The sequence below is a fragment of the Ornithorhynchus anatinus genome, chromosome X5 (assembly GCF_004115215.2).
Source record: "Ornithorhynchus anatinus isolate Pmale09 chromosome X5, mOrnAna1.pri.v4, whole genome shotgun sequence".
NCBI lineage: Eukaryota > Metazoa > Chordata > Mammalia > Monotremata > Ornithorhynchidae > Ornithorhynchus > Ornithorhynchus anatinus.
In genome coordinates, this window is record NC_041753.1 from 63519707 (window position 1) to 63545316 (window position 25610).

Here is a 25610-nt window from a genome sequence, read left to right on the forward strand (position 1 = left end):
CATCCCCACAGCACTGTACTCGTCCGCTCAACTGTATATATTTTCGTTACCCTATTTATTTTGTTAATGAATTGTACATCGCCTTGATTCTATTTAGTTGCCATTGTTTTTACGAGATGTTCTTCCCCTTGACGCTGTTTAGTGCCATTGTTCTTGTCTGTCTGTCTCCCCCGATTAGACTGTAAGCCCGTCAAACGGCAGGGACCGTCTCTATCTGTTGCCGACTTGTTCATCCCAAGCGCTTAGTACAGTGCTCTGCACATAGTAAGCGCTCAATAAATACTATTGAATGAATGAATGACTTGCCCAAAGTCATACAGCAGACAGATGGTGGAGCCAGTATTAGAACCCAGCTCCTTCTAACTCTCAGGCCTCTATTTTATCCACTAGACCATGCTGTTTCTCCTCCCTGTACCCAAAATGCCTTGTACTCTTTAGGGGAGTAGAGCCCCAGGGTTTAGAGATAGGCCAGAAAGATCTGTTCAAAGTGCGTGTAGGAAAAGCACATTTTCCTTCCTCTCACGATGTAAATGGAAGCAAGTCCAACGTATGTATCCCCACAACATATCAAGTTCGTGAGCATGTTAAGGTTTCATGATCCTCGATGGAAAAACCATAGAGGACTTGGGTGCTGGATTCAGGCCCCCATGTATTTCAAAAGAATTCTAAATTTGAGAAAATTTACCCTCCTGTTCTTTGAACAGTACAATAGCACTGCATCAACACGGGCTAAAACTAGGGACGCGTTTCAGTCTGATTCATGGAACCTGTTAACATCCGGTGAGCTCCCCCCCCCCCCCCCGCAGTCTGCTGATGTAGGAGGATCTGATTCTTTGAGTCGCAGTTCAGCACAGTAAAATTGAAACGTAAGAGTTGAGCTGGTATCGGTGGGATATTTTTTCCCAAGGGACCGTGACTGCACATGTCCTGCTGAATGGACCTGGCTGATTGATGGCTACTGCCGAAAGCTTCCTTCCTTCCACCCTCAATTATGCCAAGGCTCAATTAGCCGTGGGAATATGTGTCAAGTGGCTCCCTTGGCTGTAAGGAAAGGAATGAGGTAAAAATGAGAGCTGTGAGGCCTAGCAAGAAAGTAGTTGAAGAAAAACAGATAAGACAGTTGCCTTGGGCATAGAAAGCAAATTTGCTGGAGAAGAGATAGGAGCAAAATGAACAGGTGCACAGCACTTCCTCACGTATATGTAATTTATTTACTTATATTAATGTCTGTCTCCCCCTCTAGGCTGTAAGCTCATTGTGGGCAGGGAATGTGTCCGTTTACTGTTATATTGTCCTCTCCCAAGCGCTCAGTACAGTGCTGTGCACACAGTAAGCAGCTCAATAAATACGATTGAATGAGTGAATGAATGAACAAACAGGCAGAGGCCAGTGATGGAGACTCCTCATCAGGTATTTATTTATGTATTCTTGTGGTGCTCGTTAAGTGCTTACTCTGTCAAGCGCTAAGTAGGTACGAGTTAATCAGGTCGGACACAGTCCCCGGCCCCTATGGGGCTGTCTCTCACGGTCTAAGTAGGAGGGAGAACTTTCAAGTTATTCATATTAGAGGCCAAGATCAGTCCATCAGTGCTATTTATCGAGCGCTTACTGTGTGCAGAACACCGTACTGAGCACCTGAAAGAGTACAGTACAACAGAGTTGGTAGACCCATTTCATTCATTCAGTCATATTTATTGAGCGCTTCATTTCATGCCCACAGTGAGCTTACAGTCTAGAGGAATTTTACAGCTTAACTAACCCAAGCAACTTAACTAACAGCAGACCTTTCTAATAATAATAATTGTGGTATTTGTTAAGCGCTTACTATGTGCCAGGAACTGTACTGAGGGCAGGGGTGGATACAAGGAAATGGGGTTGGACCCTCTCCCTGTCCCACATGGGGCTTACAGACTTAATTCCATTTTACAGATAAGGTAACTGAGGCCTAGAGAAGTTAAGCGACTTGTCCAAGGCCACACAGCAGACAAGTGGAGGAGCCGGGATTAGAACCCAGGTCCTTCTGACTCCCAGGCCTGTGCTCTATTCACTAGACCACACTGCTTCTCTACTACTCTTCTCTGCTGCTTTTTCACTAGTGTGGATGCATTTCTAATAGAATGAGAACAGTTTTTTAGAAAGACTTAAATATTGATTTTGTGCACTGAAGCTGTTGCGTCTATTTCTAGCTGAGCTGTGCACTTTAATTACTAACCATCAGGAAAAGAGCCATAGTGTTGAACTCTATACCCAGAAGAATAGCCATAGCAAAAAGGAGCATTGGAGTTTGTGCATGTCAGCAATGAAATAACTTGACCATCTCATGAAAAAGAGAGACAGCAGTTCAAGTTTAAGGCCCATTATAATGTATTTGGTTATTCCCTTTAGTAGCTATTCTACTTTAAAGGTGAGAGCTTGACTCCTGTTAGCTTGAATAGGAATCATGTGTGCGCCTCAAGGGGAGAGTAGAACTTCTACTGCCACTTTCTCTCACCACTTGGATTTGCTGTTTAATTTTAATGAATCCTGCCCAATAGAAACTTCTGAGGCGGGGGGGGGGGGGGGGGGGACTGAGAAGAGGATACAAATTGGACAAATGGCAGGATTTGATTTCAAGTCGGGGGTGATGAAAAAGATTGTTTATCTGCACTGTTTCATTCTCACACTATTCTTAATTAGAACTTGGATCCCGGGAAGCCCGAAAATGACTGGGAAGGCTCATTATGGGGAAGGCTCGGCCATTCCCTATCATCAGAGCCGTCAAAGGCCAATGGTGATCAAATTAAATTAATCTAACAAGAGGGTGTAAGATCAGATCAATCCTGGTACACCCTAACTGCAGTGTCACATCACCTGAACTGTAACCTGTGTGTTCCGACCTGATTTGAAATATTTTTCAGATGTCCGGTGGAGAAACAGTTCCGAAGTAGAATGAACATTCAGATCCACATTGGCAGTGTTGAAGGAGATGAAAGCTTAGAAAAACAGTTTATTGATAAAGCTGTTGAACTGAACATGATCTCTTTGAAAGGGCATAGGTAAGTACACATTTGACCCAGAAACTTTTGAGAGGTTTGACTCCGTTCCGTCAGCATAGACTGTATTCTAGAAACCATGCGGAATATTAAATTTTAGAGTTTAGACCCTAGAGTTAGGGTCTAGGTCTCCTCTCTTTTGGAAAGTTTGGCAAACGGACACTATCGTACTGCTCTGAACAAAAGTTACCCCCCCCCCATCCGTAAACATGGTGCTTCAGAATGGACCAAATCACACTTACTCTCTTTCTGTGTTTCTCTCTGATTCATTCATCTATCCGTCTTTCTGGTTTTTTTGTGTGCTGTATTGATGACATTGCTTGATGGTATTTGTTAAGCACTTACTATGTGCCAGGCACCGTTTTAAGCGCTGAGATAGATACAAGATAATTGGGTTGGACAAAGTCTCTGTCCCACATAAGGTTTACAGTCTTGATCCCATTTTACAGATGAGAGAACGGAGGCCCAGAGAAGTGAAGTATTCATTCATTCATTCATTCAATAGTATTTATTGAGCGCTTACTATGTGCAGAGCACTGTACTAAGCGCTTGGAATGAACAAGTCGGCAACAGATAGAGACAATCCCTGCCCTTTGATGGGCTTACGGTCTAATCGGGGGAGACAGACAGACAAGAACAATGGCAATAAATAGAGTCAAGGGGAAGAACATCTCGTAAAAACAATGGCAACTAAATAGAATCGAGGCGATGTACATTTCATTAACAAAATAAATAGGGTAATGAAAATATATACAGTTGAGCAGACGAGTACAGTGCTGAGGGGATGGGAAGGGAGAGGGGGAGGAGCAGAGGGAGATGGGGGGAAAAGAGGGTTAAGCTGCGGAGAGGTGAAGGGGGGGAGGTAGAGGGAGAAGGGGAGCTCAGTCTGGGAAGGCCTCTTGGAGGAGGTGAGTTTTAAGTATGGTTTTGAAGAGGGGAAGAGAATTAGTTTGGCGGAGGTGAGGAGGGAGGGCATTCCGGGACCGCGGGAGGACGTGGCCCGGGGGTCGACGGCGGGATAGGCGAGACCGAGGGACGGTGAGGAGGTGGGCGGCAGAGGAGCGGAGCGTGCGGGGTGGGCAGTAGAAAGAGAGAAGGGAGGAGAGGTAGGAAGGGGCAAGGTGATGGAGAGCCTTGAAGCCTAGAGTGAGGAGTTTTTGTTTGGAGCAGAGGTTGATAGGCAACCACTGGAGGTGTTTAAGAAGGGGAGTGACATGGTCACGCAGCAGACAAGTGGTAGAGTCGGGTTTAGAACCCATGACTGTCTGACTCCCAGGCCCATTCTCTAGCCACCAGGCTGTGCTGCTCCTAGTGGATGGATCGATAACCAGTTGGATCTCTCTTTTTCCTCTAGTCAATAAGGTTGTGTCTGTCTGTCTCTGTTAGATTGTAAGCTCCGTGCAGGCCAGGATTTTGTCTTTTACCTCTGTTGTACTTTCCCACGTGCTTAGTTACAGTGCTCTGCATTTAAGTAGGTGCATCGTAACCATCAGTTGATTGACCGATCAATTCATTTTCAGTCCCAGGATAATTTGGAGCGGGGTTGAACCTGGAGGCAGTCATGGGTTCCAATCCCGGCTCTGTCACTTGTCAGCTGTGTGACTATGGGCAAGTCACTTGACTTCTCTGTGCCTCAGTTACCTCATCTGTAAAATGGGGATTAAGACTGTGAGCCTCGCGTAGGACAATCTGATGACCCTGTATCTGCCCCAGCGCTTAGAACAGTGCTCTGCACATAGTAGGCGCTTAACAAATACCAACATTATTATTATTATTATATGGTGCCCTCCTGCAGGCCTCAGGCCCAGGCCTGGAAACCCAGACGGGTCTTAAGGTCCGGTACCTGCTTTCCCGCCACCTCTGAGGGATGAAAGTGGCTCCAGCCTCATCACAGATGAGGAGGAAATCCTGAAAAGAGGGCAATGGCAATTCAGTATTCCACTACTGAAGACGAGGCCCTGCAAAAACAAAAAACCTTCCAGCCCGCCCTGGACCCAATGTTTATACCTGCCGGGCTCCACAGACTTAGAGAGGGGCTGCTCTGCTCAAACGCTTCCACAGGCTCCTCCTCAAAGTATGGAATGCTGAGTCGATGGCACCCTAATCACCACATGGTCTAGAGGGGGAGACAGACAGTCCTGGTGCTCTTCCCACTAGGCCATGCTGCCTGGAAGTTGCACATATTTTGTTGACGCTGATATTCTCTGATGGAAGCCTTATTAAAGGTCCATCTCCTCCAGGAAGCCTTTCCTGACTGAGCCCTCCTCCTCTTCTCCCACTTCCTTCACTTTCTCCTTCATTCATCCTCCCTCCCTTCCCTACAGCACATATGTATCCAACCCGATTATCTTGTATCTACCTCAGCACTTAGAACAGTGTCTGGCACATAGTAAGCACTTAACAAATACCATAATTATTATGATGATTATATCTGTTTATCTATCTATCTATCTATCTATCTATCTATCTATCTATCTATCTATCTATCTATTTTGATGTCAGTCTCCCCCTCTAGACTTTGAGCTTGTTGTGGGCAGGGAAGGCATGCGTTTGTTATATTGTACTCTCCCAAGTGCTTAGTACAGTGTTTTGCACATAGTAAGTGCTCAATAAATATGATGAATAATAATAAAGTTAAGAATAAGAATAATTCTCTTGGGACCTAATGAATTCCTTTGATGCATAGACGGTGGGAACGAGAACAATGATATTGTTGTTAATAGCTAATACCCCTCCCTTCATCACCTTATATTGGATTTTATATAAGTGCCGATTACATGCTAGGTAGAGAGAGTGGGATAATGAAGTTTAATCAATGTTAAAAAAATAACATCTCGAGAAGTAGCATGGCCTAGCAGAAAGAGCTTGGGGCCTGGGAGTCAGAGGACCTGGGTTCTAATCCTGGCTCTACCGCTAGCCTGCTGTGTGGCCTTGGGCAAGTCACTGCACTTCGTTGCTTCCGTTTCTTCACCTGTAAAATGGGGATTAAATCCTACTCCCTCCTACTTAAGTTGTGAGCTCCATATTGTTCATTCATTCATTCAGTCACATTTATTGAGCGCTTATTGGTTGCTGAACACTGAACTAAATGCTTGGGAAAGTATAATATAACAATAAACAGACATATTCCCTGCCCACAATGAGCTTACAGTCTAGAGGGACCTTATAGTTTATGGGCAAGGACGGGGTCCAACCTGATTATCTTGATCTCCCCAGTGCTTAGAACAGTGCTTGACATATCGTAAGCACCATCATTATTATTATTATTCCGTTTTACATGTGATCAACAACATTTTCCCTTTTGAACTCTAGGTCCGTTGGAGGAATACGTGTTTCTTTGTATAACGCAATCACGGTGGAAGATGTTCAGCTCCTGGCAACATTCATGGAGAGTTTTATGGAGACACACCGGTTCTGAAAACTCTGGAATGAGCAGAAAATGCACCTTTTGAAAATTCTTCAGGGTTTAAAAATAAATGTGGCACAGTTATAGAAATGAACAAATAAGCTATTTTACCCCTGATGAACATGTCTGTCGTAGCTTTTTTTTTCCCCCGCTACGATAGTGTAGTTTACATTTGCAGAGCTGTTGCTTAAATTACCAGGATAATTCTGGCTAGTACTGTAAGATTTCTAAATATTTCAAAAGTCTTACTTCTCCTTTTTTTTTCCAGTTTCACCTTGTTCTTTCATCTCTGTTTTTTTCTTCATAAATCTTAGTATGCAAACTTTGCTGCACGCTTAGCTCTGCATATTGAATTCAACTGACCCTTCCCGTATTCACACACTAAGGTAGACGTGAACAGATGCTAAATGTGACCAAGTGTTAGCTCAATACATTCCAAGTACACATCATTAACAGCCTTAGGGCTATTCATTTAGTCCCAGATTTAGCCCCATAACTCAGAGCTTCAGGTCAGGGAGCAAAATTGGGGCTCTACTGGAATCTGAAAGAGAGAAAACTGACATAAAGTTTGTTTCTCCATCGACAAAGTCATATTTCCATCCAAGCGGTTTATGTTTCAACAGTGATGAAGTTGTAAACATTAATGTAGCCTCAAAGTCCGTGAGTATCCTTGCCAGAGGAACTTTTTTTGGCTTTTTTCTGTGCCACAATAGGGTGTGGTGGTTTGGTTCTCTCTTCTGAGGATAATGGGAGAGGGGTTTCTGTCTTCCTTCCCCTAAAGTCTCAGGTGAAGTGGCTGGTTTTTCAGTTCACTTGACATTTCCACTTTATTCTGACTGATCGGTACAATACTGTGAGTTCTAGTCACCGTTCTGGGAAGACCGTTTCCCATCTTGTTTATCTACTTGTGTCAGTATTTTATGTTGCAGAGGTGAAGCACATTAAAGTCCTAAGACACAACTTTTAAGAGCATTTCTTTACCTGGTGTTTTGTGGAATTATTCTTCTCCATAGCAAGTGGAAACCCAAACAACTGCTTTATGGTGAGCTGAAATGAGGTAATTGTAGAACAAGTGAACAGAAGAAACATTTTAAAGGCACAAGGAAGTAAAACCTCCAACACTCTGCTTTAGAGGTGGACAGCTTCCGATGGACCAATCTGCTTGCCTTGCAGCAGTCAGAAATCAATCAATCAGTGGTATTTATTGAGCGCTGACTGTTCAGAGCACTGTTTTAAGTGCTTGGCAATGTATAATACCACAGAATTGGTAGACACATTCCCTGCCCCTAAGAGAGAAGCAGCATGGCCTAGTGGATAGAGTATGGGAGAGAAGCAGCATGGTCGAGTAATTAGAGTAAGGGCCTCTGAGTCAGAAGGACCTGGGTTCTAATCCCGGCTCTGCCACTTGTCTGCTGGGTGACCTTGGGCAAGTCACTTCACTTCTCGGTGTCTCAGTAACCTCATCTGTAAAATGGGGATTAAGACTGTGAGCCCCAGGTGGAACAGGGACTGGGTCCACCCCAATTTGCTTATATTCACCCTAGCGCTTAATCCAGTGCCTGGCACGTAGTAAGTGCTTAACAAATACCACAATTATTATTATTCACGAGTTTACAGTCTAGAGGATACTACCTGGCCTGTCCCAACGGGGCTCATAGGGATCGTCCACATCATCTCCATTGTACAGTGGAGGGGGTAGGAAACTGAGGCCCTGGAGAGATTGTGAGACTCATCCAAGGTCACACTGCAGGTCAGTGGCGGGGCTGGAACTATTCATTCATTCATTCAATAGTATTTATTGAGCGCTTACTATGTGCAGAGCACTGTACTAAGCACTTGGGATGAACAAGTCGGCAACAGGTAGAGACAGTCCCTGCCGTTTGACGGGCTTACAGTCTAATCGGGGGAGAACTAGAACTCGGGGTCTCCTGACTCCCAGCCCTGCGCCCTGGCCACCGGGCCACGCTACTTTAATCGGTGGCTGAGGGAAGATTGTAAGCCCAAGAGGAAAAAAAGAAAAGAATGCGAGATACTGTGGGTAAAAAATGCAGTCTTGCAGCCAGGGAAAATTGTTACATGTACATGATATAGAAGAGATTGGTGGTCTCTTGGTTTTATCAGCCACGCCCACCCCCATGATAAAATCTCATTAGTCTTGTCATCAAAACAAAGGCCATGAAAAGGGCTGTTGTATGAAGTGGGGTATAGATAATGCCTGCTCAAACCAAAGACACGATTGGGCTAGCTAATCTTTATGCTCTTTGATATTATCCATCCATTCATTCAATCAGTCGTGTTTATTGAGAGCTTACCGTGTGCAAAGCACAGTACTAAACTCTTGGGAGAGGACAATATAACAATAGACACATTTCCCTCTGGTATGGTTACTTTACCGTGTGGAATGGGTAATAATGATAATTGGTATTCGTTAAGTGCTTACTATGTGTCAAGTGCTGTACTAAGCCTTGAGGTAGATAGGAGAAGTTGGACACGGTCCCCGTCCCACATAGCGTATCGCTCACTCTCCAGAACTTTGTACAATGGTCTACACACAGCAGGCCCTCAATAAATACCACAAATTGATTGATCTATTGGGGTTCACAATCTAAGTGGGAGGGAGACCAGGCATTTCACCCCTTTTTCCAGAGGAGGAAACAAGCACAAAGAAGTCAAATGACTTGCCCAAGGTCACATTGCAGGCAAGTGGTGGAGCCGGGATTAGAACCCAGACGTCCTGACTCCTAGGCCCGTGCTCTTTCCACTAGGCCATGCTAGTGCTGATGATACCTGATTATTAGTTAATATAAGGGTTCTTTTAGATGCCTAAATGCTTACTATTTGCCACAGTTTTAAACACTGAGGTAGATATAAAATAGTCCGGTTGGACGTAATCCCGGTCAATCAATCCATCGATGGTATTTATTGAGCGATTACTATGTCCAGAGCACTGTACTAAGCACTTGGGAGAGTACAATAGAGCAGAGTTGAGCAGACGCATTCCCTGCCCACAACGAGCTTACAGCCTAGAAGGAGAGACAAACATAAATATAAGTAATTTATAATATATAATTTAAAGATACGTCCCTAAATCCTGTCAGGTTAGGGTGGGACGACTATCAAATGCCCAAAGTTTATAGGTAGGTCTAAGTGCATAGAAGAGCGAACTAGGGAAAAGAGGCCTTAATCAGGGCCCTTGGAGAAGATGTGACTTTAATAATTCATTCAATCGTATTTATCGAGCACTTACTATGTGCAAGGCACTGTACTAAGCGATTAGCACTGTGCTAGGCGCTTAGCACTGTACTAATGCTTTGAAGGTGGGGAGAGTGGTGGTCTGGTATATACGGAGGGGGAGGGAGTTGTAGGCTAGAGGGAGGATGTGGGAAAGGGGCGAGATAGACACGTCTCACATGGGGCTCATGGTCCAAGTCGGAGGGAGAATTTAATTCGTATTTTCACAGATTGAGGTAGGAGAGGTACAGAGAAGAGAAGTGACTTGCCCAAGTTCACACAGCAGACAAGTGGTGGAGTCAGGATTAGAACTCAGGTCTGACTTCCTGACTCTGACTCCCAGGCCCCCTCTCTTTCCACTAGTCTGCTTCCCCTATTGCTGTACTTCTTGAAAAATTAGACTTGACCCTTGCAGACACAGACATGGAAACATGTATCTCCCTTACCCTCCTTTCAGTATGATTCCTATCTGGGCTCCACCAGAACCTTTGGTTATCGTGGAGGACTATCACATAGTGAGGCAGGGATGGAAAGGATTTTACTCGTATTTGGGATGCTCAAAAGAGAAAACGTCAGACACGGTAGAAATCTATCTGAGGAGCAGCATTGGGTTTGTGGAAACTTAGGGAGCTATATTCACATTAGCAAAATAATAGACCACGTAGTCAGCAAAGAATTAAGAACAAGATTTCAAAAGAAAGGTAAACAAGCCATCACATAATCTGACATGCAAGTTACCTTTATAATGAAATAGAGTAATGATAAAGCCACTTGGTAGGCAGTAAAACCTTTTTACTATTTTCCTCTGAAGGAATGGTTGTAGCAGAGGTAAGGGGTGGGAAGTGGGAGTGTTCCTGCTGTTCCAGTGAAAGGAGCACAGCTCAGACCTGGGTTCTAATCCTTGCCATGTCAGTGGCCTGCTGGGTGACTCTGGGCAAATCGCTTAACCACTCTGTGCCTCAGCTTGGCCTAGTGGAACGATCACAGGATCGGATGTCAGAAAACCTGGGTTCTAGTCTTGGCTCTTCCACTCGCCAGCTGGGTGGCCTTGGATAGGTAAGTCCCTGAGTGTTTCTGTGCCTCAGTTTCCTCATCTATAGAATGGGGATAAAATACCCGTTCTCTCTTCCCTTTAGATGGTGAGCCCCATGGGGGACAGGGACTGCATCTGATCTGTTTATCTTGAAATCTACCCCAGCGCCTGGAACTTAGCACTTAATAAACCTAGCACTTAATAAATACCATTATGTTTACTATCTGGAAGACACTGAAGATGGGACAATTGCCCTATTTTCTCATTCATTAAAGCACAATGTACCCCATCCCTGCTTTGAAAATTTGATTTCTTTTTAAAGAGATAGAATTGCTACAGCAAATAATCAATGTATATATATATATATATATATATATATATATATATGTTACAATTACTACTGTTCATTTCAGAGTAATCATTAAAAAGAAGAAACCACATATTGCCATAAAAATGGATAGGCCCCTTTGATAGATTAGATATTGTCAAATTATGCTGAAAGCATGATCAGCTCTGGCTTTGTATCAGTCTATGATTAATGTTTGTTGGATTACATTCTCTGAATGGAAAATAAAATGAGAAAGAATCCCCTCACTTCTGATCGGAATGAGCATAATTAAAAAGTGAAATGCTACTGGGTCTTCCGTGAAATCAATCACTTTAATTGGAAAGAAGGATCCCTTACTTCTGTTGGTAATTGGGCTCTTGATATTTTTAAATCGGAATTCATGACAGTTTGTGATAAATTGTCTCCTTTTAGGCTAAAGAAGCTAAGAAGTTATAATTACTCATGGATTACTTCTGAATGGCTAGAAGAACTTGATCAAAGAGATAAGCGAAGATATATAGAAAAGCCAGCAGCTTGCAAAGATTTATTGGATTTTTAAAGCGGCCAAGGAACAAAATTGTGCATTTGATGCGACAGATACAAAAGTTCCATGGTTTTTGAAATCCCAGGGATATAAAATAGGATTTTCTAAGAAAGCACAACATATAGGAAGAAGACATTGTATATATTTGCAGAATGAATGAATCTATTCACCAAAATGTCAAATTAAAGAACCATATTATGTAAATTGAGAATTGTTTAAATTAGGATAAATGATCAAAGACAGCTAATTATACATACTCACAAATAATTTGGAAAATATTTCATGTAGATGAAGCATATAAAATTACTCAACACAATCAGAGAGATTGATTAGAGTCATTTTAGGCTTATAAAAATTGTGGTATTTGTTAAGTGCTTACTATGTGGCAAGCACTGTCTTAAAACGGGGGTAGATACAAGGTAATCAGGGCAGATACAGTTCCTGTCCCAGAAGGAACTCACAGTCTAAGGGGGAGGGAAAAATTTTTAATCTCCATTTAATCTTATTTAATCTCCACTTTACACATGAGGAAACCCAAGCACAGAGAAGTAAAGTGACTTGCCCAAGGTCACACCATAGGCAAATGGCAGAGATGGGATTAGAACGGAGATCATCGTCATCATCAGTGGTATTTATTCTTTCAATAGTATTTATTGAGCGCTTACTATGTGCAGAGCGCTGTACTAAGCGCTTGGAATGTACAATTCGACAAAAGATAGAGATAATCCCTGCCCAATGACGGGTTTACAGTCTAATGTGTGCTTAGTGTGTGCAGAGCAATGCACATGTTCCCTTCCCACAATGAACTGAAGGAGGAGGAGAGAGAAATATAAAAAACTGATAATATATAGTTTACAGATAGATATATAAGCGCTGTGGGGCTGAGGTTGAGGTGATCGAATGGCCAATGGGCACAGACGACGCATAAGGGAGAGGGAGCCAGGGAAAAGAGGGCCTAATCGGGGAAGGCCTCTTGGAGGAGATGTGATCTTAATAGGGCTTTGAAGGTGGAGGGGGTGGTGGTCTGGCGTATACGGAGGGGGAAGGAGTTCCAGGCCTGAGGGAGAATGTGGGAAACGTGTCGGCGGCGAGATAGACAAGATCGGCTCGCAGTGAGCAAGATGGCAGGAGAGGAGCGGAAGTAGTATAATAATAATAATGTTGGTATTTGTTAAGCGCTTACTATGTGCCGAGCACTGTTCTAAGCGCTGGGATAGACACAGGGGAATCAGTGAGGTAGGATGAGGTGAGGCTGCTCAAGTGCTTTAAAGCCAGTGGTAAGGTCCTCCCACTCCCTGGCTCATGATCTTTCCGCTAGGCCACACTACCTCTCCTGTATCTGGCATTAAACTGCCCCCCCACCCCCGGCCCCCCAAAATCCCAAGACATTTTTTCTCTCTCTTTTCAGATCCCAGGTTTGAAATCTCAAGTGCTGAGACTTCACTGCACTCCAGTTTCTAAGTGCGTGTCTCTTTCTGCTCTGAAAGGCGCCCTCTTGTGTTCTGTATGGGGAATGCGCTGACTCTAAGTGGAGGAGGGAATAGCAGGCCTAATAATAATAATGTTGCTATTTGTTAAGCGCTTACTATGTGCCGAGCACTGTTCTAAGCGCTGGGGGGTTACAAGGTGGTCAGGTTGTCCCACGTGGGGCTCACAGTTTTAATCCCCCTTTTACAGATGAGGTAACTGAGGCACAGAGAAGTGAAGTGACTTGCCCAAAGTCACACAGCCGGCAAGCAGCGGAGCCGGGACTAGAGCCCATGACCTCTGACTCCCCAGCCCGGGCTCTTTCCATTGAGCCACGCTGTGTTCTGAGCTTAGTAAGCCCTCAATAAATACCATTGTTTGACTGACTGATCGTCCCCGGTGAAGTTAAAAAAGGAAGAGAGAACAGAACCATTCAATCAATGATATTTATTAAGTACTTACTGAGTGCAGAGCCCTGTACTGAGCAGTTGGGGGAGTCCATTACAATAGGGCTACTAAGGTGTTTCCTTAGGAGTTATTTTAGACTGGCAGGTGGCTTCCCTACTGCTGAGCTGAAGTACCACTGGGTCTCCGGCTTGAGGGGACCCGGTTTCTTGGTGGTTGAAGTATTACCCGCGTGCATCTTCTCCTTATCTAAATATATATAACAATGATAATAATGATTGTGGTATTCCTTAAGCTCTTCCTTTGTGTCAAGCACTGCCCTAGACACGGGGGTAAGATACAAGATAATCAGGTCCCACGTGGGATTCACAGGATAAGTGGGAGGGTGCATAGTTATTGAACCCCATTTTGCAGATGAGGAAACTGAGGCACAGAGAAGGTAAGTGACTTTCCAAGGTCACACGACAGGAAAGTGGTGGAGACGGGATTAAGAACCCAGGATCTCTGACTCTCAAGCCCATGCTCTAGCCACTAGGCCATGACACTTTGACAGTTGGTTGATCGATTGACTACATGTTTCTGACTTCTTGATGCTTCAGGTAATGACTCCTTTCCCAAAGCTATGCCCCTAATTAGAAGTCACTCAGGCCCTTACCTTCTTCCCTCTTTCCGAATTCACCTTCTAGCTGCATCTTGCTCTTGACTCTCCCATTTCTAATTAGCACCAATAGGTGCTGATCATCACACCTACCCTCTGCCTATATGGGGGTTTAGGGCTGAGCCACCAGAAATCTCACCCAGAGCAGAGGTGATTCAAAGTGCTTGTGCCCATGTGAATATATATATATGTATATATATACACATACATATATATATACACCACATATACACCACATATATGTGTATGTGGTGAGGGGAGAAGGGGGAGGAGAGGGAGAAAGAAAGAAAGAAAGAAAGAAAAAAGAAAGAAAGAAAGAAGGAAAGAAGGAAAGAAGGAAAGAGAAGAAAGAAAGAAAGAAAGAAAGAAAGAAAGAAAGAAAGAAAGAAAGAAAGAAAGAAAGAAAGAAAGAAAGAAAGAAAGAAAGAAAGAAGGAAAGAAAATGTTTTCTCATTACTGCGCTAGTCACAAAATGCAAGCTTCTAGGCTGTTGGGTCACAGCCTCCTATCCCGTGGGGTGTCACCTTGAGTGTAGGGGGGAATGGGAAGGCTCCTTTGTCACCTCTGTTCATCCCTCTAACTTCCCTCCCCACAGCTGACGCTACTAGGCCCTCCTTTCCTCTTCTCCCACTCCCTTATAATAATAATAATGTTGGTATTAAGCGCTTACTATGTGCCGAGCACTGTTCTAAGCGCTGGGGTAGATACAGGGTAATCAGGTCCCACGTGGGGCTCAAAGTCTTAATCCCCATTTTCCAGATAAGGTAACTGAGGCACAGAGAAGTTAAGTGACTTGCCCAAAGTCATGCAGCTGACAAGTGGTGGATGACTATTCTAATCCATGACCTGTGACTCCTAAGCCCATGCTCTTTCCACTGAGCCACGCTGCTCACCCTTGCACTGGGATTTGCATCCTTTATTCACCCCTCCCTCAGCCCCACAGCACCTGTGTCCATATCTGTCATTTATTTATATTGTCTGCCTTCCTCTCTAGACCTCGTTGTGGGCAGGGAAAGTGTCTACCAACTCTGTTATATCGTCTGCTCCCAAGTGCTTACTACAGTGTTCTGCACACGGTAAGTGCTCAATAAGTACAAACGATTGATCGAGCAAGCTGTAAGGCGAAGCATGAAGAGGGCAGGGGGAGGAGAGGCATGCCAGAAAATGTCACTCGGTCACAGCAGGACTTCTCCTGACTCCTGAACCCCACAACAATCCCCTCCCTTGGGCAAAAGGCCATCCACCTAGGCACGGGCAGCAAACCTATTTATTTTGTTAATGAGATGTACATCACCTTGATTCTATTTATTTGCTATTGTTTTAATGAGATGTTCTTCCTGTTCTTGTCTGTCTGTCTCCCCCGATTAGACTGTAAGCCCGTCAAAGGGCAGGGACTGTCTCTATCTGTTACCGATTTGTACATTCCAAGCGCTTAGTACAGTGCTCTGCACATAGTAAGCGCTCAATAAATACTATTGAATTGAATGAAACCATCCCTGCCGTCACTCTGGCCAGAGGCGCTGGAGTGATGACATCACACAGCACTACGTCTGACATCTTCTGTATCGTGAGTTACGGGATTAGGGGCGGTGGCAGGGGAACTGTCCAAAATAGAAGTCTCAGAAGCTCTTGGAACCTAGCTAGTGCTTGTAGAGAAGCAGTGAGGCCTAGTGGAAAGTCCATGGGCCTGGGAGTCAGAGGAAATGGGTTCTAACCCTGGTTCTGCCACTTGTTTGCAGTGTGACCTTGGGCAAGTTGCTTTACTTCTCTGTGCCTCAGTTATCTCATCTGTAAAATGGGAATTAAGACGGTGAGCTCTATGTGGAATGTGAACTGTGTCCAACCTGATTACCTTGCATCTACCCTAGTGCTTAGTAGAGTGCTGGCACACAGTAGGCCTGTAACAAATATCATAAAAAAGCGAACAGACAAAATTGAACCGAGCACGGGCCTGGGAGTCAGAAGGACCTGGGTTCTAATCCCTGGTGTGCCACTTGTCTGCTGTGTTTCCTTGGCAAGACAGTTAACTTCTCTGTGCTCCAGTTACCTCAGCTATAAAATGGGGATTAAAATTGTGAGCCCCATGTGGGAGAGGGATTGTGTCCAACCTGATTAGCTTGTCTCTACACGAGAAGCAGCGTGGCTTAGTGGAAAGAGCAGGGTCTTGGGAGTCAGAGGTCGTGGGTTCTAATTCCAGATCCGCCACTTATCAGCTGTGTGACTTTGGGCAAGTCACTTCACTTCTCCATGCATCAGTTACCTCAGCTGTAAAATGGGGATTAAGAGCATGAGCCCCACATGGGACAACCTCATTACCTTGCATCTACCCCAGTGCTTAGAACAGTACTTGGCACATAGTAAGCGCTTAACAAATACCATCATTATTATGATTATTACCCCAGTGCTTAGTACAGTGGCTGGCATATAGTAAGTTCTTAACGAATAGTATTAAAATGACACACACAAAAATTTTTGTCTGTGGCCCTCGAACTAGAGTCACAGATTAGCAGTTATGAAAGAAGCATATCTAGAGAATTTTCATGACCTAAAAGCAAAGACTTTCATCGGTGTGGGCCAACCCAAGGTCACCCTTCATTACTGGGTTGAGGTGAGCCTTTAGCAGTGGTCTCAATAGGGAAAGCTAGAAGAAACAGTCTGAAATGGGTAAATGGGTAAATCCACTTTAAAGAAAATATAATATAAAAGCCTTACCATGGAAAAAATCCTTATATGATCCTTAAAAAAAACCCTGAAGGAAAATAAAGGCATAACACTATATTACATTTAAAGCCAGAAACAAACAAGCAGAGAAAACCAAAGATACTCTGGTTAAGACCGATTCATTCTGATGTTTTTATGTCCTATCTACTTTTCCGACACGTTCCGATCGGAAGCGCCTGAAAACATAAGGACATAAGCAGTGTCGTTACTGGGTCAGACCAATGGCCCATCCAATCCAACTGTCTTCTCCATCGCTTCCGTCGTAAAGGTAATGGATGTATCATCTAATGACCCTCATTTTTCATTCTGCATTCCTGAATTTCCCATTATGGACCTTTTGTTCATGAATTTGAGGCAGGGAGGTCTAGTAGAGAGAGAGGCAGGAGACGTTGGTTCTAGTTCCAGCTCTGTCATCGGCCTGCTGTGTGACCTTGGGTGTGTTGACCTTGGGCTTAATCTCTCTGGGCCTTAGTTGCTTCATCTGCAAAGTGGTGGGGGATGGATAATAATGCCTGTCTCTCCCTATCTTGTAGGGATGTTAGGAGGATGAAATGAATGATTGCTCCCTGTTTTCTACCCCTCTGCTTCTCAGCCCCTCTGCTCATCTGCCCCTCAGCTCTCTTCCCCCTATCCCTCAGCTCTCCTTTCCCTTCCCCTCTACTTTCTGCTGTCTGTCTCCCCCCTTCTAGAGTGTGGGCCTGTTGTTGGGTACGGATTGTCTCTGTTGCTGAATTGTACTTTCCAAGCGCTTAGTACAGTGCTCTGCACACAATAAGTGCTCAGTAAATATGATTGAATGAATGAATGAATGAGGTAAGTACTGAAAAGAACTTTCAAGCTCAGTGGAAAGAGCCCGGGCTTGGGAGTCAGAGGTCATGGGTTCAAATCCTGGCTCTGCCACTTGTCAGCTGTGGGTGAGTCACTTAACTTCTCTGTGCCTCAGTTACCTCATCTGTAAAATGGGGATTAACTGTGAGCCTCATGTGGGACAACCTGATTACCCTGTATCTACCCCAGCGCTTAGAACAGTGCTCTGCACATAGTAAGCGCTTAACAAATACCAACATTATTATTATTATTAAAAGAGTCCTTTGGATAAATACAAATTAAAAATATGACTATTATGAATTTATCCCAACTTGACTGGACTCTACTGATATGGTCAGAGTAGGGGGATAAATTCCATGTGCCTACCACCTGGAGCTTGGGACCAGCTTCTTCTCAGTCTTGGTTAGCTCCAGCTGCATCAGATACTATTTGGATGAAGAGTGCTGTGACCTAGTGGAAGAAGTTTGGGCCTGGGAGTCAGAGGACCTGGCTTCCGGCTCCACCACTTGTCTGCTGTGTGACCTTCGGTAAGTCACTTACCTTCTCTTTGCTCAGTTTCCTCATCTATGAAAGGGGGATTCAATGCTTGTTCTCCCTCTTACTTAAACTGTTGAACCCCATGTGGGACAGGGACTGTGTCCCACTTGATTAACTTGTATCTACCCAGAGCTTAGAACAGTGCTTGACACATAGTAAGCACTTAACAAGTATGATAATAATGCTAATAGCAATAATCATACCAGGTGTTGAGTAACTGCTTCCAGAATCCTGGGATGGGAAGAGATTCAAGTCACCTTTTCACTTGGATTTGCCCCCTTTAATCACCCCTCCCTCAGCCCTACAACACTTATGTCCATATCTGTAACATTCATTTATATTCATGTCCATCTCCCCCTCTAGTCTGTAAATTCATCATGGGCAGGGAACATGTCTGGCAACTCTGTTCGATTGTATTCTCCCAAGCTCTCAGTACAATGCTCTGCACACATTAAGCGCTTGATAAATATGACTGATTGATTGAAGAGATCATCTATTCCATTCTGCTGCCTTCAAGTAGGCCCACATTCAACTGTCTCAGAAAGACAGCTGCCTGCCCTGTTCTCAACCATTTGCAGGGAGGGAAACTCCAATTACAGCACTGATAGTCTTACCTTTGAAACCCAAGGTGGCCATAACCACCGGCTACTGCCAGCCAGGGCACTGTGGCATGTTGGTTTCAGCTGGTTGGTAGCTGTGGAGAGGGGAAATATTTAAGGAACAGAGATTTTCCTCCTCCTCCCTCTCTTTCTTAATCCCTTAATTTCCCTCCCCTCAGAATAATAGCTATGGCATGTTTTAAGGAATAATAAGGTTTCCAAGGTTTGGAAACCAAATATGGTCCTAGTTCATTTCTTTCCTTTTATCACCATGCCTATTCTTATCCCCGCTCTTTCCCCTTATGTCCTGCCATTTTCTTGTTCTGCACCAACCTGGTTACTGCTCTGAAAAATCCCACTTGCGCGCTGCCCAGGAGTGAAGGTAGCATTTCTCTGACCTCTCACTCCTGCTTCCTGCACAACTTTGGGGAGCAGAGATCTAACTCTAGTCCTTTGGGAGTGTTTTCTTCAGGGAATTTGCTTCGCATTTCCAGAAAAAGCTATTGGCATCGAAACAAACACCATTTCCCTTGGCAACTTCAGAGCTTTTTAAATAGAAGAGATTCGAGGTCTAATTGAAAGAAACCATTTCTGCTGGTGCTTTAATTGGCTATTAGTGCACTTCTTAGGTGGTGGAAGTCACTTGGCCTTCGGCTTTGTACAATGCCAGGCACCCGTGGCATGTGTTAATGGCCCGTTAATGCACCCTCTGTCATATCTTATTTCTTAATTAATATTACCTGCTTTAGGGATAGCGAAATGAAGCTATAAAGTGGATTTATGTATTGCTTCAGCACTGAGAACAAAAAAAGTTATTAGCACCTTGTATCCATCACATATTAATGACGGAACTAGGAAACCAGAATGAGTTCCTTGTGTCTTCCTTTAGGAGTTGAAAAAAAGCTGGTTCTTTGGTTAATGTATGGACTTAGTTACTGGGAAGTCTATGGATTCCAGTTAATGTATGGGGTTTAGGATGGAACAAGGGAAGTGGTCAAGAAATAAGGGTCAAATCATGGATGAGGAGCCTGTTTGCTCCCTTCCTTTGCCTTCAGAATGGTGTTATAATGACTCTTCATCTGCCTCTCTCCAGTAGCTTCTCCTTTGGCTCTGGCTGAAGAGCTGTTAGGAGAGGCGGAAAAGCTACACACTTGAAACTGCTGGGAGATGTTTTCTGTACGGTCTTAGAGTCTGACTACTGTTACTGGGACATTCGAGAAGCAGTATGGCCTAGTGGGAAGAGCTCAGGCCTGGGAGTCAGGGGACCTGGGTTCTAACTGCAGCTCTACCACTTGCCTGCTGTATGACCTTGCGCAAGTCACTTCACTTCTCTTTGCTTCATTTTCCTCCTCTGTAAAATGGGGATCGAGTGCCTGTTCTAATAATAATAATTATGGTATTTGTTAAGCGCTTACTATGGGCCGAGCACTGTTCTAAGCGCTGGAGTAGATATAAGGTAATCAGCTTGTCCCACGTGGGGCTCACAGTCTTAATCCCCACTTTCCAGATGAAGTAACTGAGGCAGAGAGAAGTTAAGTGGCTCGCCCAAGGTCACACAGCAGACAAGTGGCGGAGCCGGGATTAGAACCCACATCCTCTGACTCCCAAGCTCGGGCTCTTTCCACTAAGCCACGCTGATCTCCCTCCCCCTTAGACTGGGAGCCCTTCGTGGGGCAGGGATTGTGATCTGATTATCCCTATCTACCCCGGAACAGTGCTTTGGCACATAGCAAGTACCTAACCTCTACCATTATTATTATTCTAATTATTATTTTTATTATTATTCTAAGGGAGTCCCCGAGGGAGGGATCACAGGGAGGCTTGGCCCTTCCCTGTCTTCAAGGATAGGGCAGAGCTGTGCCTTGTTAAGTCCATGAGAAAGGTTAGTACTTACTTGGTCTGATCCCTTTTCCTCTTGGCAGGTATACGTTGGGATTTGGACTGTTGGAAGTGGGGTTACCCCCACCTGGTGTCGGGGGATTCAGTGATGATGAACTGGTGTCCAGAGGGCAGAGGAAGGAGTTCCATTAGGGCAGCTGGAGTGGTAGGGAGTAGGGGGTGCTCTCCAGGGCCCTGGGTTGTAAGGGACCCCAACAGGTAAGGAAATGCTCCTACTGGCATCTTTTTAGGTCTGCTCCAAGAGGTCTGAAGTGGTTGGAAGGAGGGCAGTTGCCATTAGATTGTAAGCTTCCCAAAGAGTACGGGCCTAGGAGACAGAAGGATCTGGGTTCTAATTCTGGCTCCGGCACTTGTCTGCTGTGTGATCTCAGGCAAATCACTTCACTTCTCTGGGCTTCAATTACCTCATTCTGTAAAATGGGGATTAAGACTGTGAGTTCCATATGGAACATGGATTGGGTCCCACCTGATTAGCTTCTATCTACCCCAGTGCTTAGTACAGTGCCTGGCACATAGTAAGCTCTTGACAAATGCCATTTAAAAAAAACTGCAGGGACCATGTCTTGAATGTTAGTTGGATATTCCCAAGCACTCTTCTAGACTGTGAGTTAGGGAACATGTCTATCAACTCTGTTATATTGCATGCCCCCAAGCACTTAGTACAGTGCTCTGCACACATTAAGCATTCAGTAAATGCGATCATCGACTGATCGACCTACTACAGTGCTCTGCTGCTCACGCTGGGTACTCCATGCTGGGGCTGTGGCTGTTGTAATGACGATGATAACGAGAATGGCTTTACATCCATGGCAAGGTGGTAGTTCTGAGGCAGGGAAGATGGCCTTCCTGCCTCCTGGGACTGGGAGAACCAAAGCAATCATTTCAGGGAGAAACTGTGTTTAAACACTAAGAGACACGGATGAAAAATGGGTAAACTGGGAGATGAGAATTAGGAATATACAGACAATTCTCCCTCCTGGCTTCCTACTTTTCATTTATTCATTCACTCACTTAGACTGTGAGCCCCATGTGGGACAGGGACTGTGTCCAACCTGATTAACTTGTATCTACTCCAGCACTTAGAACAGTGTCTGGCATATAGTAAGCACTTCACAAAAGACCATAAAACAAACCAACAAACAATTCTTAGTTAGCTGTGATACTGGGGGCCAAAGACACCTGGGATAATTGAAATCCATAGATAATCCTCCCTAATCCTTTCACCTCCTCTCTTTCACCAAATCATTTATCAGAGTTGGTGCTTCTGACCTTTTCTGACGCTAAGGGAATGAAATGGTCAAAAGTTACATTACAAGAAGGAAGAGGAGCAAACAGCCTGAAGAAGTCACAACCAGGATGATCAGCCCAAGAAGCAACAAACTGGAATCAGAGTTCTATTTCCAGATCTACCCTGGGGCATTAGCTAGCCTGCCTTGTCTTATGCTGTTGAGTCATCTCCCACCCATAGCGAGACGCATCTCTCCTGGAACGCCCCACCTCCATCTGCAATCGTTCTGTTAGTGGATCCATAGAGTTTTCTTGGTAAAAATATGGAAATGGTTTACCATGGCCTCCTTCTACACAGTAAACTTAAGTCTTTACCCTCAACTCTCTCCCATGCCGCTGTTGCACAGCCCAGGTGACTTTTGACCTGTAGCAGATTCCCTTCCACTCGCTAGCCAATGCCCAAGTTAGGTAATGAGCCTGTGCTTGACTCTCCCTCCTGTAGCAGAGACTGGTAGAGTACTGGAAACTCTCCAGGTGTGACCCTGAGAGGACAGCTAGCCTCTGGTCTCACTTAATTTGTTTCCTTCCTGGTAAAGTGGGATTAAAAAAAAATTACCTCATCTGTCAGAGATAGTATGAGGAACAATGAGTTAATGGCCTTAAAGCACCTGGAAGCCCTTGAGTCATTAGAGAAGCACAAATAAATATTATTATTTATTCTTTTTCTCTGCATCCTTCACCACTGCCAAAAAGTGGATCTATTTCTTTTTCTAAATCCTACACAACTAGCCGTACTCTCGCTACTCTATGTGACTTTTACTGCAAAACACTTGTGGCTTGTCTAGGAGCTACAGCACAAATGGATGAAATCAATATACATTGTGGTCTTCTCAAGACTTTACAGCAAAAGCCTCGGGATGGCTTTGCTGAAGGCATTTGTTAATTGAGAAACAGAAACTATCAAAATGTGCTCATCAACTGGAAAATGCCCTCTCCCTCCAAAGTCAACAAATTCAAGTCAAGCTGTATGAAAGGGGAGGCTGTTTGGATTCTGGCTAGTATTTTGGACAATAAACTCTATTTATGATAGCCCACCAGTCATTAAGTATCTCTGCTGTGTGAGAAAACTGGGACTATTAACTTTCCCGGATTGAACCTGAGGGGAAACCGATCATTTCTTTTACAAGCAGAAGGGAAGGTTCTGCTCAATAAAGATCAATTAAACATTCCTTGTTAAAAGGCTCCCTGGGGGCAGATGCCACTAGAAACATAGTGTGTAAAGTCTCTCTCCTTACTGTTTGTTGGAGAAATGCTTAAAAGAGGCAGACTATTGGGAACTCTGTCGTGGGCAGGTTCGGTGGAGGTGGCGGACCTCTTTCCCTGTGGGGATTTTTTGAGTTTTTTGGGTTTTTTTTGCCTTTGAAGGTGGTAGCCTGCATCAAACAGAAAATCCTTACCATCTGCTTTAAAGCACTCAATCACCTTGCCCCAACCTACTTTATCTTGCTGCTTTCCTACTACAACTAAGCCCGCACAATTCGCTCCTCTAATGCCAGCCTTTATTTTGTCTATCTCACCACCGACCCCTCACCCACCTCTTGCCTCTGGCCTGGAATGTCCCCCCTTTTCATATCAGACAATCACTCTCCCCACCTTCTAAGACTAATTTTAAAAGCACAACTCCTCCAAGAAGCCTTCTCTGACTAAGATCTCATTTCTGTTTCTCCTACTCCCTTCTGCACCTCCCTTGAACTTGGATTTGCACCCTTTATTCACCCCTTCCTTCAGCCCCACAGCACTTAAGTACATATCCATAATTTATATTAATATCTGTCTCTCCTCTACACGGTAAGCTGGCGGTGGGCAGGGAACATGTCTACCAACTCTGTTATATCGTACTCTTCTAAGTGCTTAGTACAGTGCTCTGCACACAGTAAGCACACCATTAAATATGGTTGACGAGAGAAAAAATGGAAAGTTTCTCTGGACAATAAATATTACCCCAGCCCTTTCTTTCCAGTGTGAGTTGAGTTTTGGATTCTTATGGAAAATGGAAATTCCAAGTAGAAAAGCAGTGGGGTGTCTGTACGTGAGTTGGGGAGGCAGCATGCCCTAGAGGAATGAGCAAGGGCTGGAGAGCCAGGAGGCCTGGGTTCTAATCTCGGCTTTGCCACTTGCCTACAGTGTGACCTTGGGTGAGTCACTTCATTTCTCTGGGTCTCAGTTTCCCATCTGGAAAAGGGATCTAATTAGCTTGTATCTACCCCAGCAGTTAGAACAGTGCTTGACATGTAGTAAGTGCTTATCAAATACCAGCATTATTATTTTTTATTATTATTATTAATAATAAAGATCATTGCTATTCATATTTTGTGTTTTCATTTTTCAATTTTGTTAGACTGCTTTTGACGTTGAATTTTCAAGCTGTTTGAACATATAATAATGGTGGTATTCTTTAAGATCTTTTATGTGTGGAGCCCTAAGCATTGGGGTAGATACAAGATCTTCTGTTTGGACACAGTTCCCTGTCCCACAGGGGGCTCCCATTCTTAAGTTTATATCACTGTAATAATAATAATGTTGGTATTTGTTAAGCGCTTACTATGTGCCGAGCACTGTTCTAAGTGCTGGGATAGACACAGGGGAATCAGGTTGTCCCACGTGGGGCTCACAGTCTTAATCTCCATTTTACAGATGAGGTAACTGAGGCACCGAGAAGTTAAGTGACTTGCCCAAAGTCACAAAGCTGACAAGTGGCTGATCTGGGATTCAAACTCATGACCTCTGACTCCAAAGCCCGTGCTCTTTCCACTGAGCCACGCTGCTTCTCTATGCTTGTCTAACTTCATGTTAGAGTGAGAGTTTCTTAAGAGCCAAGGACTCTTTTTTTTTTCATTTTCCTTATCACTTTTCTAACACTCGGGTATCTTGTCTACCAAATATATTGTCCTCTTCCAAGTGCTTAGTACAGAGCTCTGCACACAGTAAATAAAATGGTCAGTATATACCACTGATTCATTGACTGATTCTCAAGGAAAAAGAGCTCTGTCAATGTTTTGGGTCTTAATAGGAGATCTAAGGATCTGTGGCCAGACCCTGCCATCTAGCATGGATCTTGGGAAAAGCAAAAGTCCGCAGTTCTAAATCCTCAGAGCCTTCCCCAGATGAAATCCATGGTCTTGAGCAAGTCATTTATGCAACTGGCTCTCCCAATCCCATCTGTAAAATAATGCTTCTCAAAGAAGATTGAAGACAAAACAATTAGAACTATGTAATCATAAGCATAATTGTGGTATTTGTTAAGCGCTCACTATGTGCCAAGTACCATACTGAGCGCTGGGGTAGAGACATGTTCAACACGTCAGACACAGAGTAGGAGGGGAAACAGACATTGAACCCCCATTTTACAGATGAGGAAAGAGAGCCTCAGAGAAGTTGTTACCTGCTTAAGGTCACAAAGCAGGTAGGTGGTGGAAATGGGATGAGAATCCAGGTCCTCTGGTTATGTGATTGTTTATTGGCTTTCCAAGTGGGCCACAGTAACTCTGACCTTAACTAAGTCTCAGTTTCTCCTTTATCATCATCGATGGTACTCATTGAGTGCTTACTATGTGCAGAGCACTGTACTAAGTGCTTGGGGGAGTACAATACAACAGAGTTGGTAGGTATATTCCTTGCCCACAATGAGCCTTCCC

At 44.3% G+C, this 25610-nt stretch overlaps 1 protein-coding gene across 2 annotated transcripts in view; it reads left to right on the forward strand.

Moving 5' to 3' along the window:
* The window catches only part of PSAT1 (phosphoserine aminotransferase 1), a 36850-nt gene extending 29436 nt beyond the window's left edge, over nucleotides 1–7414 (forward strand). For both annotated transcript variants that reach the window (XM_029056319.2, XM_039910915.1), the window contains exons 8-9: nucleotides 2898–3035; nucleotides 6345–7414. In XM_029056319.2, the coding sequence (XP_028912152.1) occupies nucleotides 2898–3035; nucleotides 6345–6450 (244 nt within the window). In that variant the 3' untranslated portion in view covers nucleotides 6451–7414. The remainder of the gene's footprint in view (nucleotides 1–2897; nucleotides 3036–6344) is intronic.
* Nucleotides 7415–25610: the final 18196 nt, after the last annotated feature.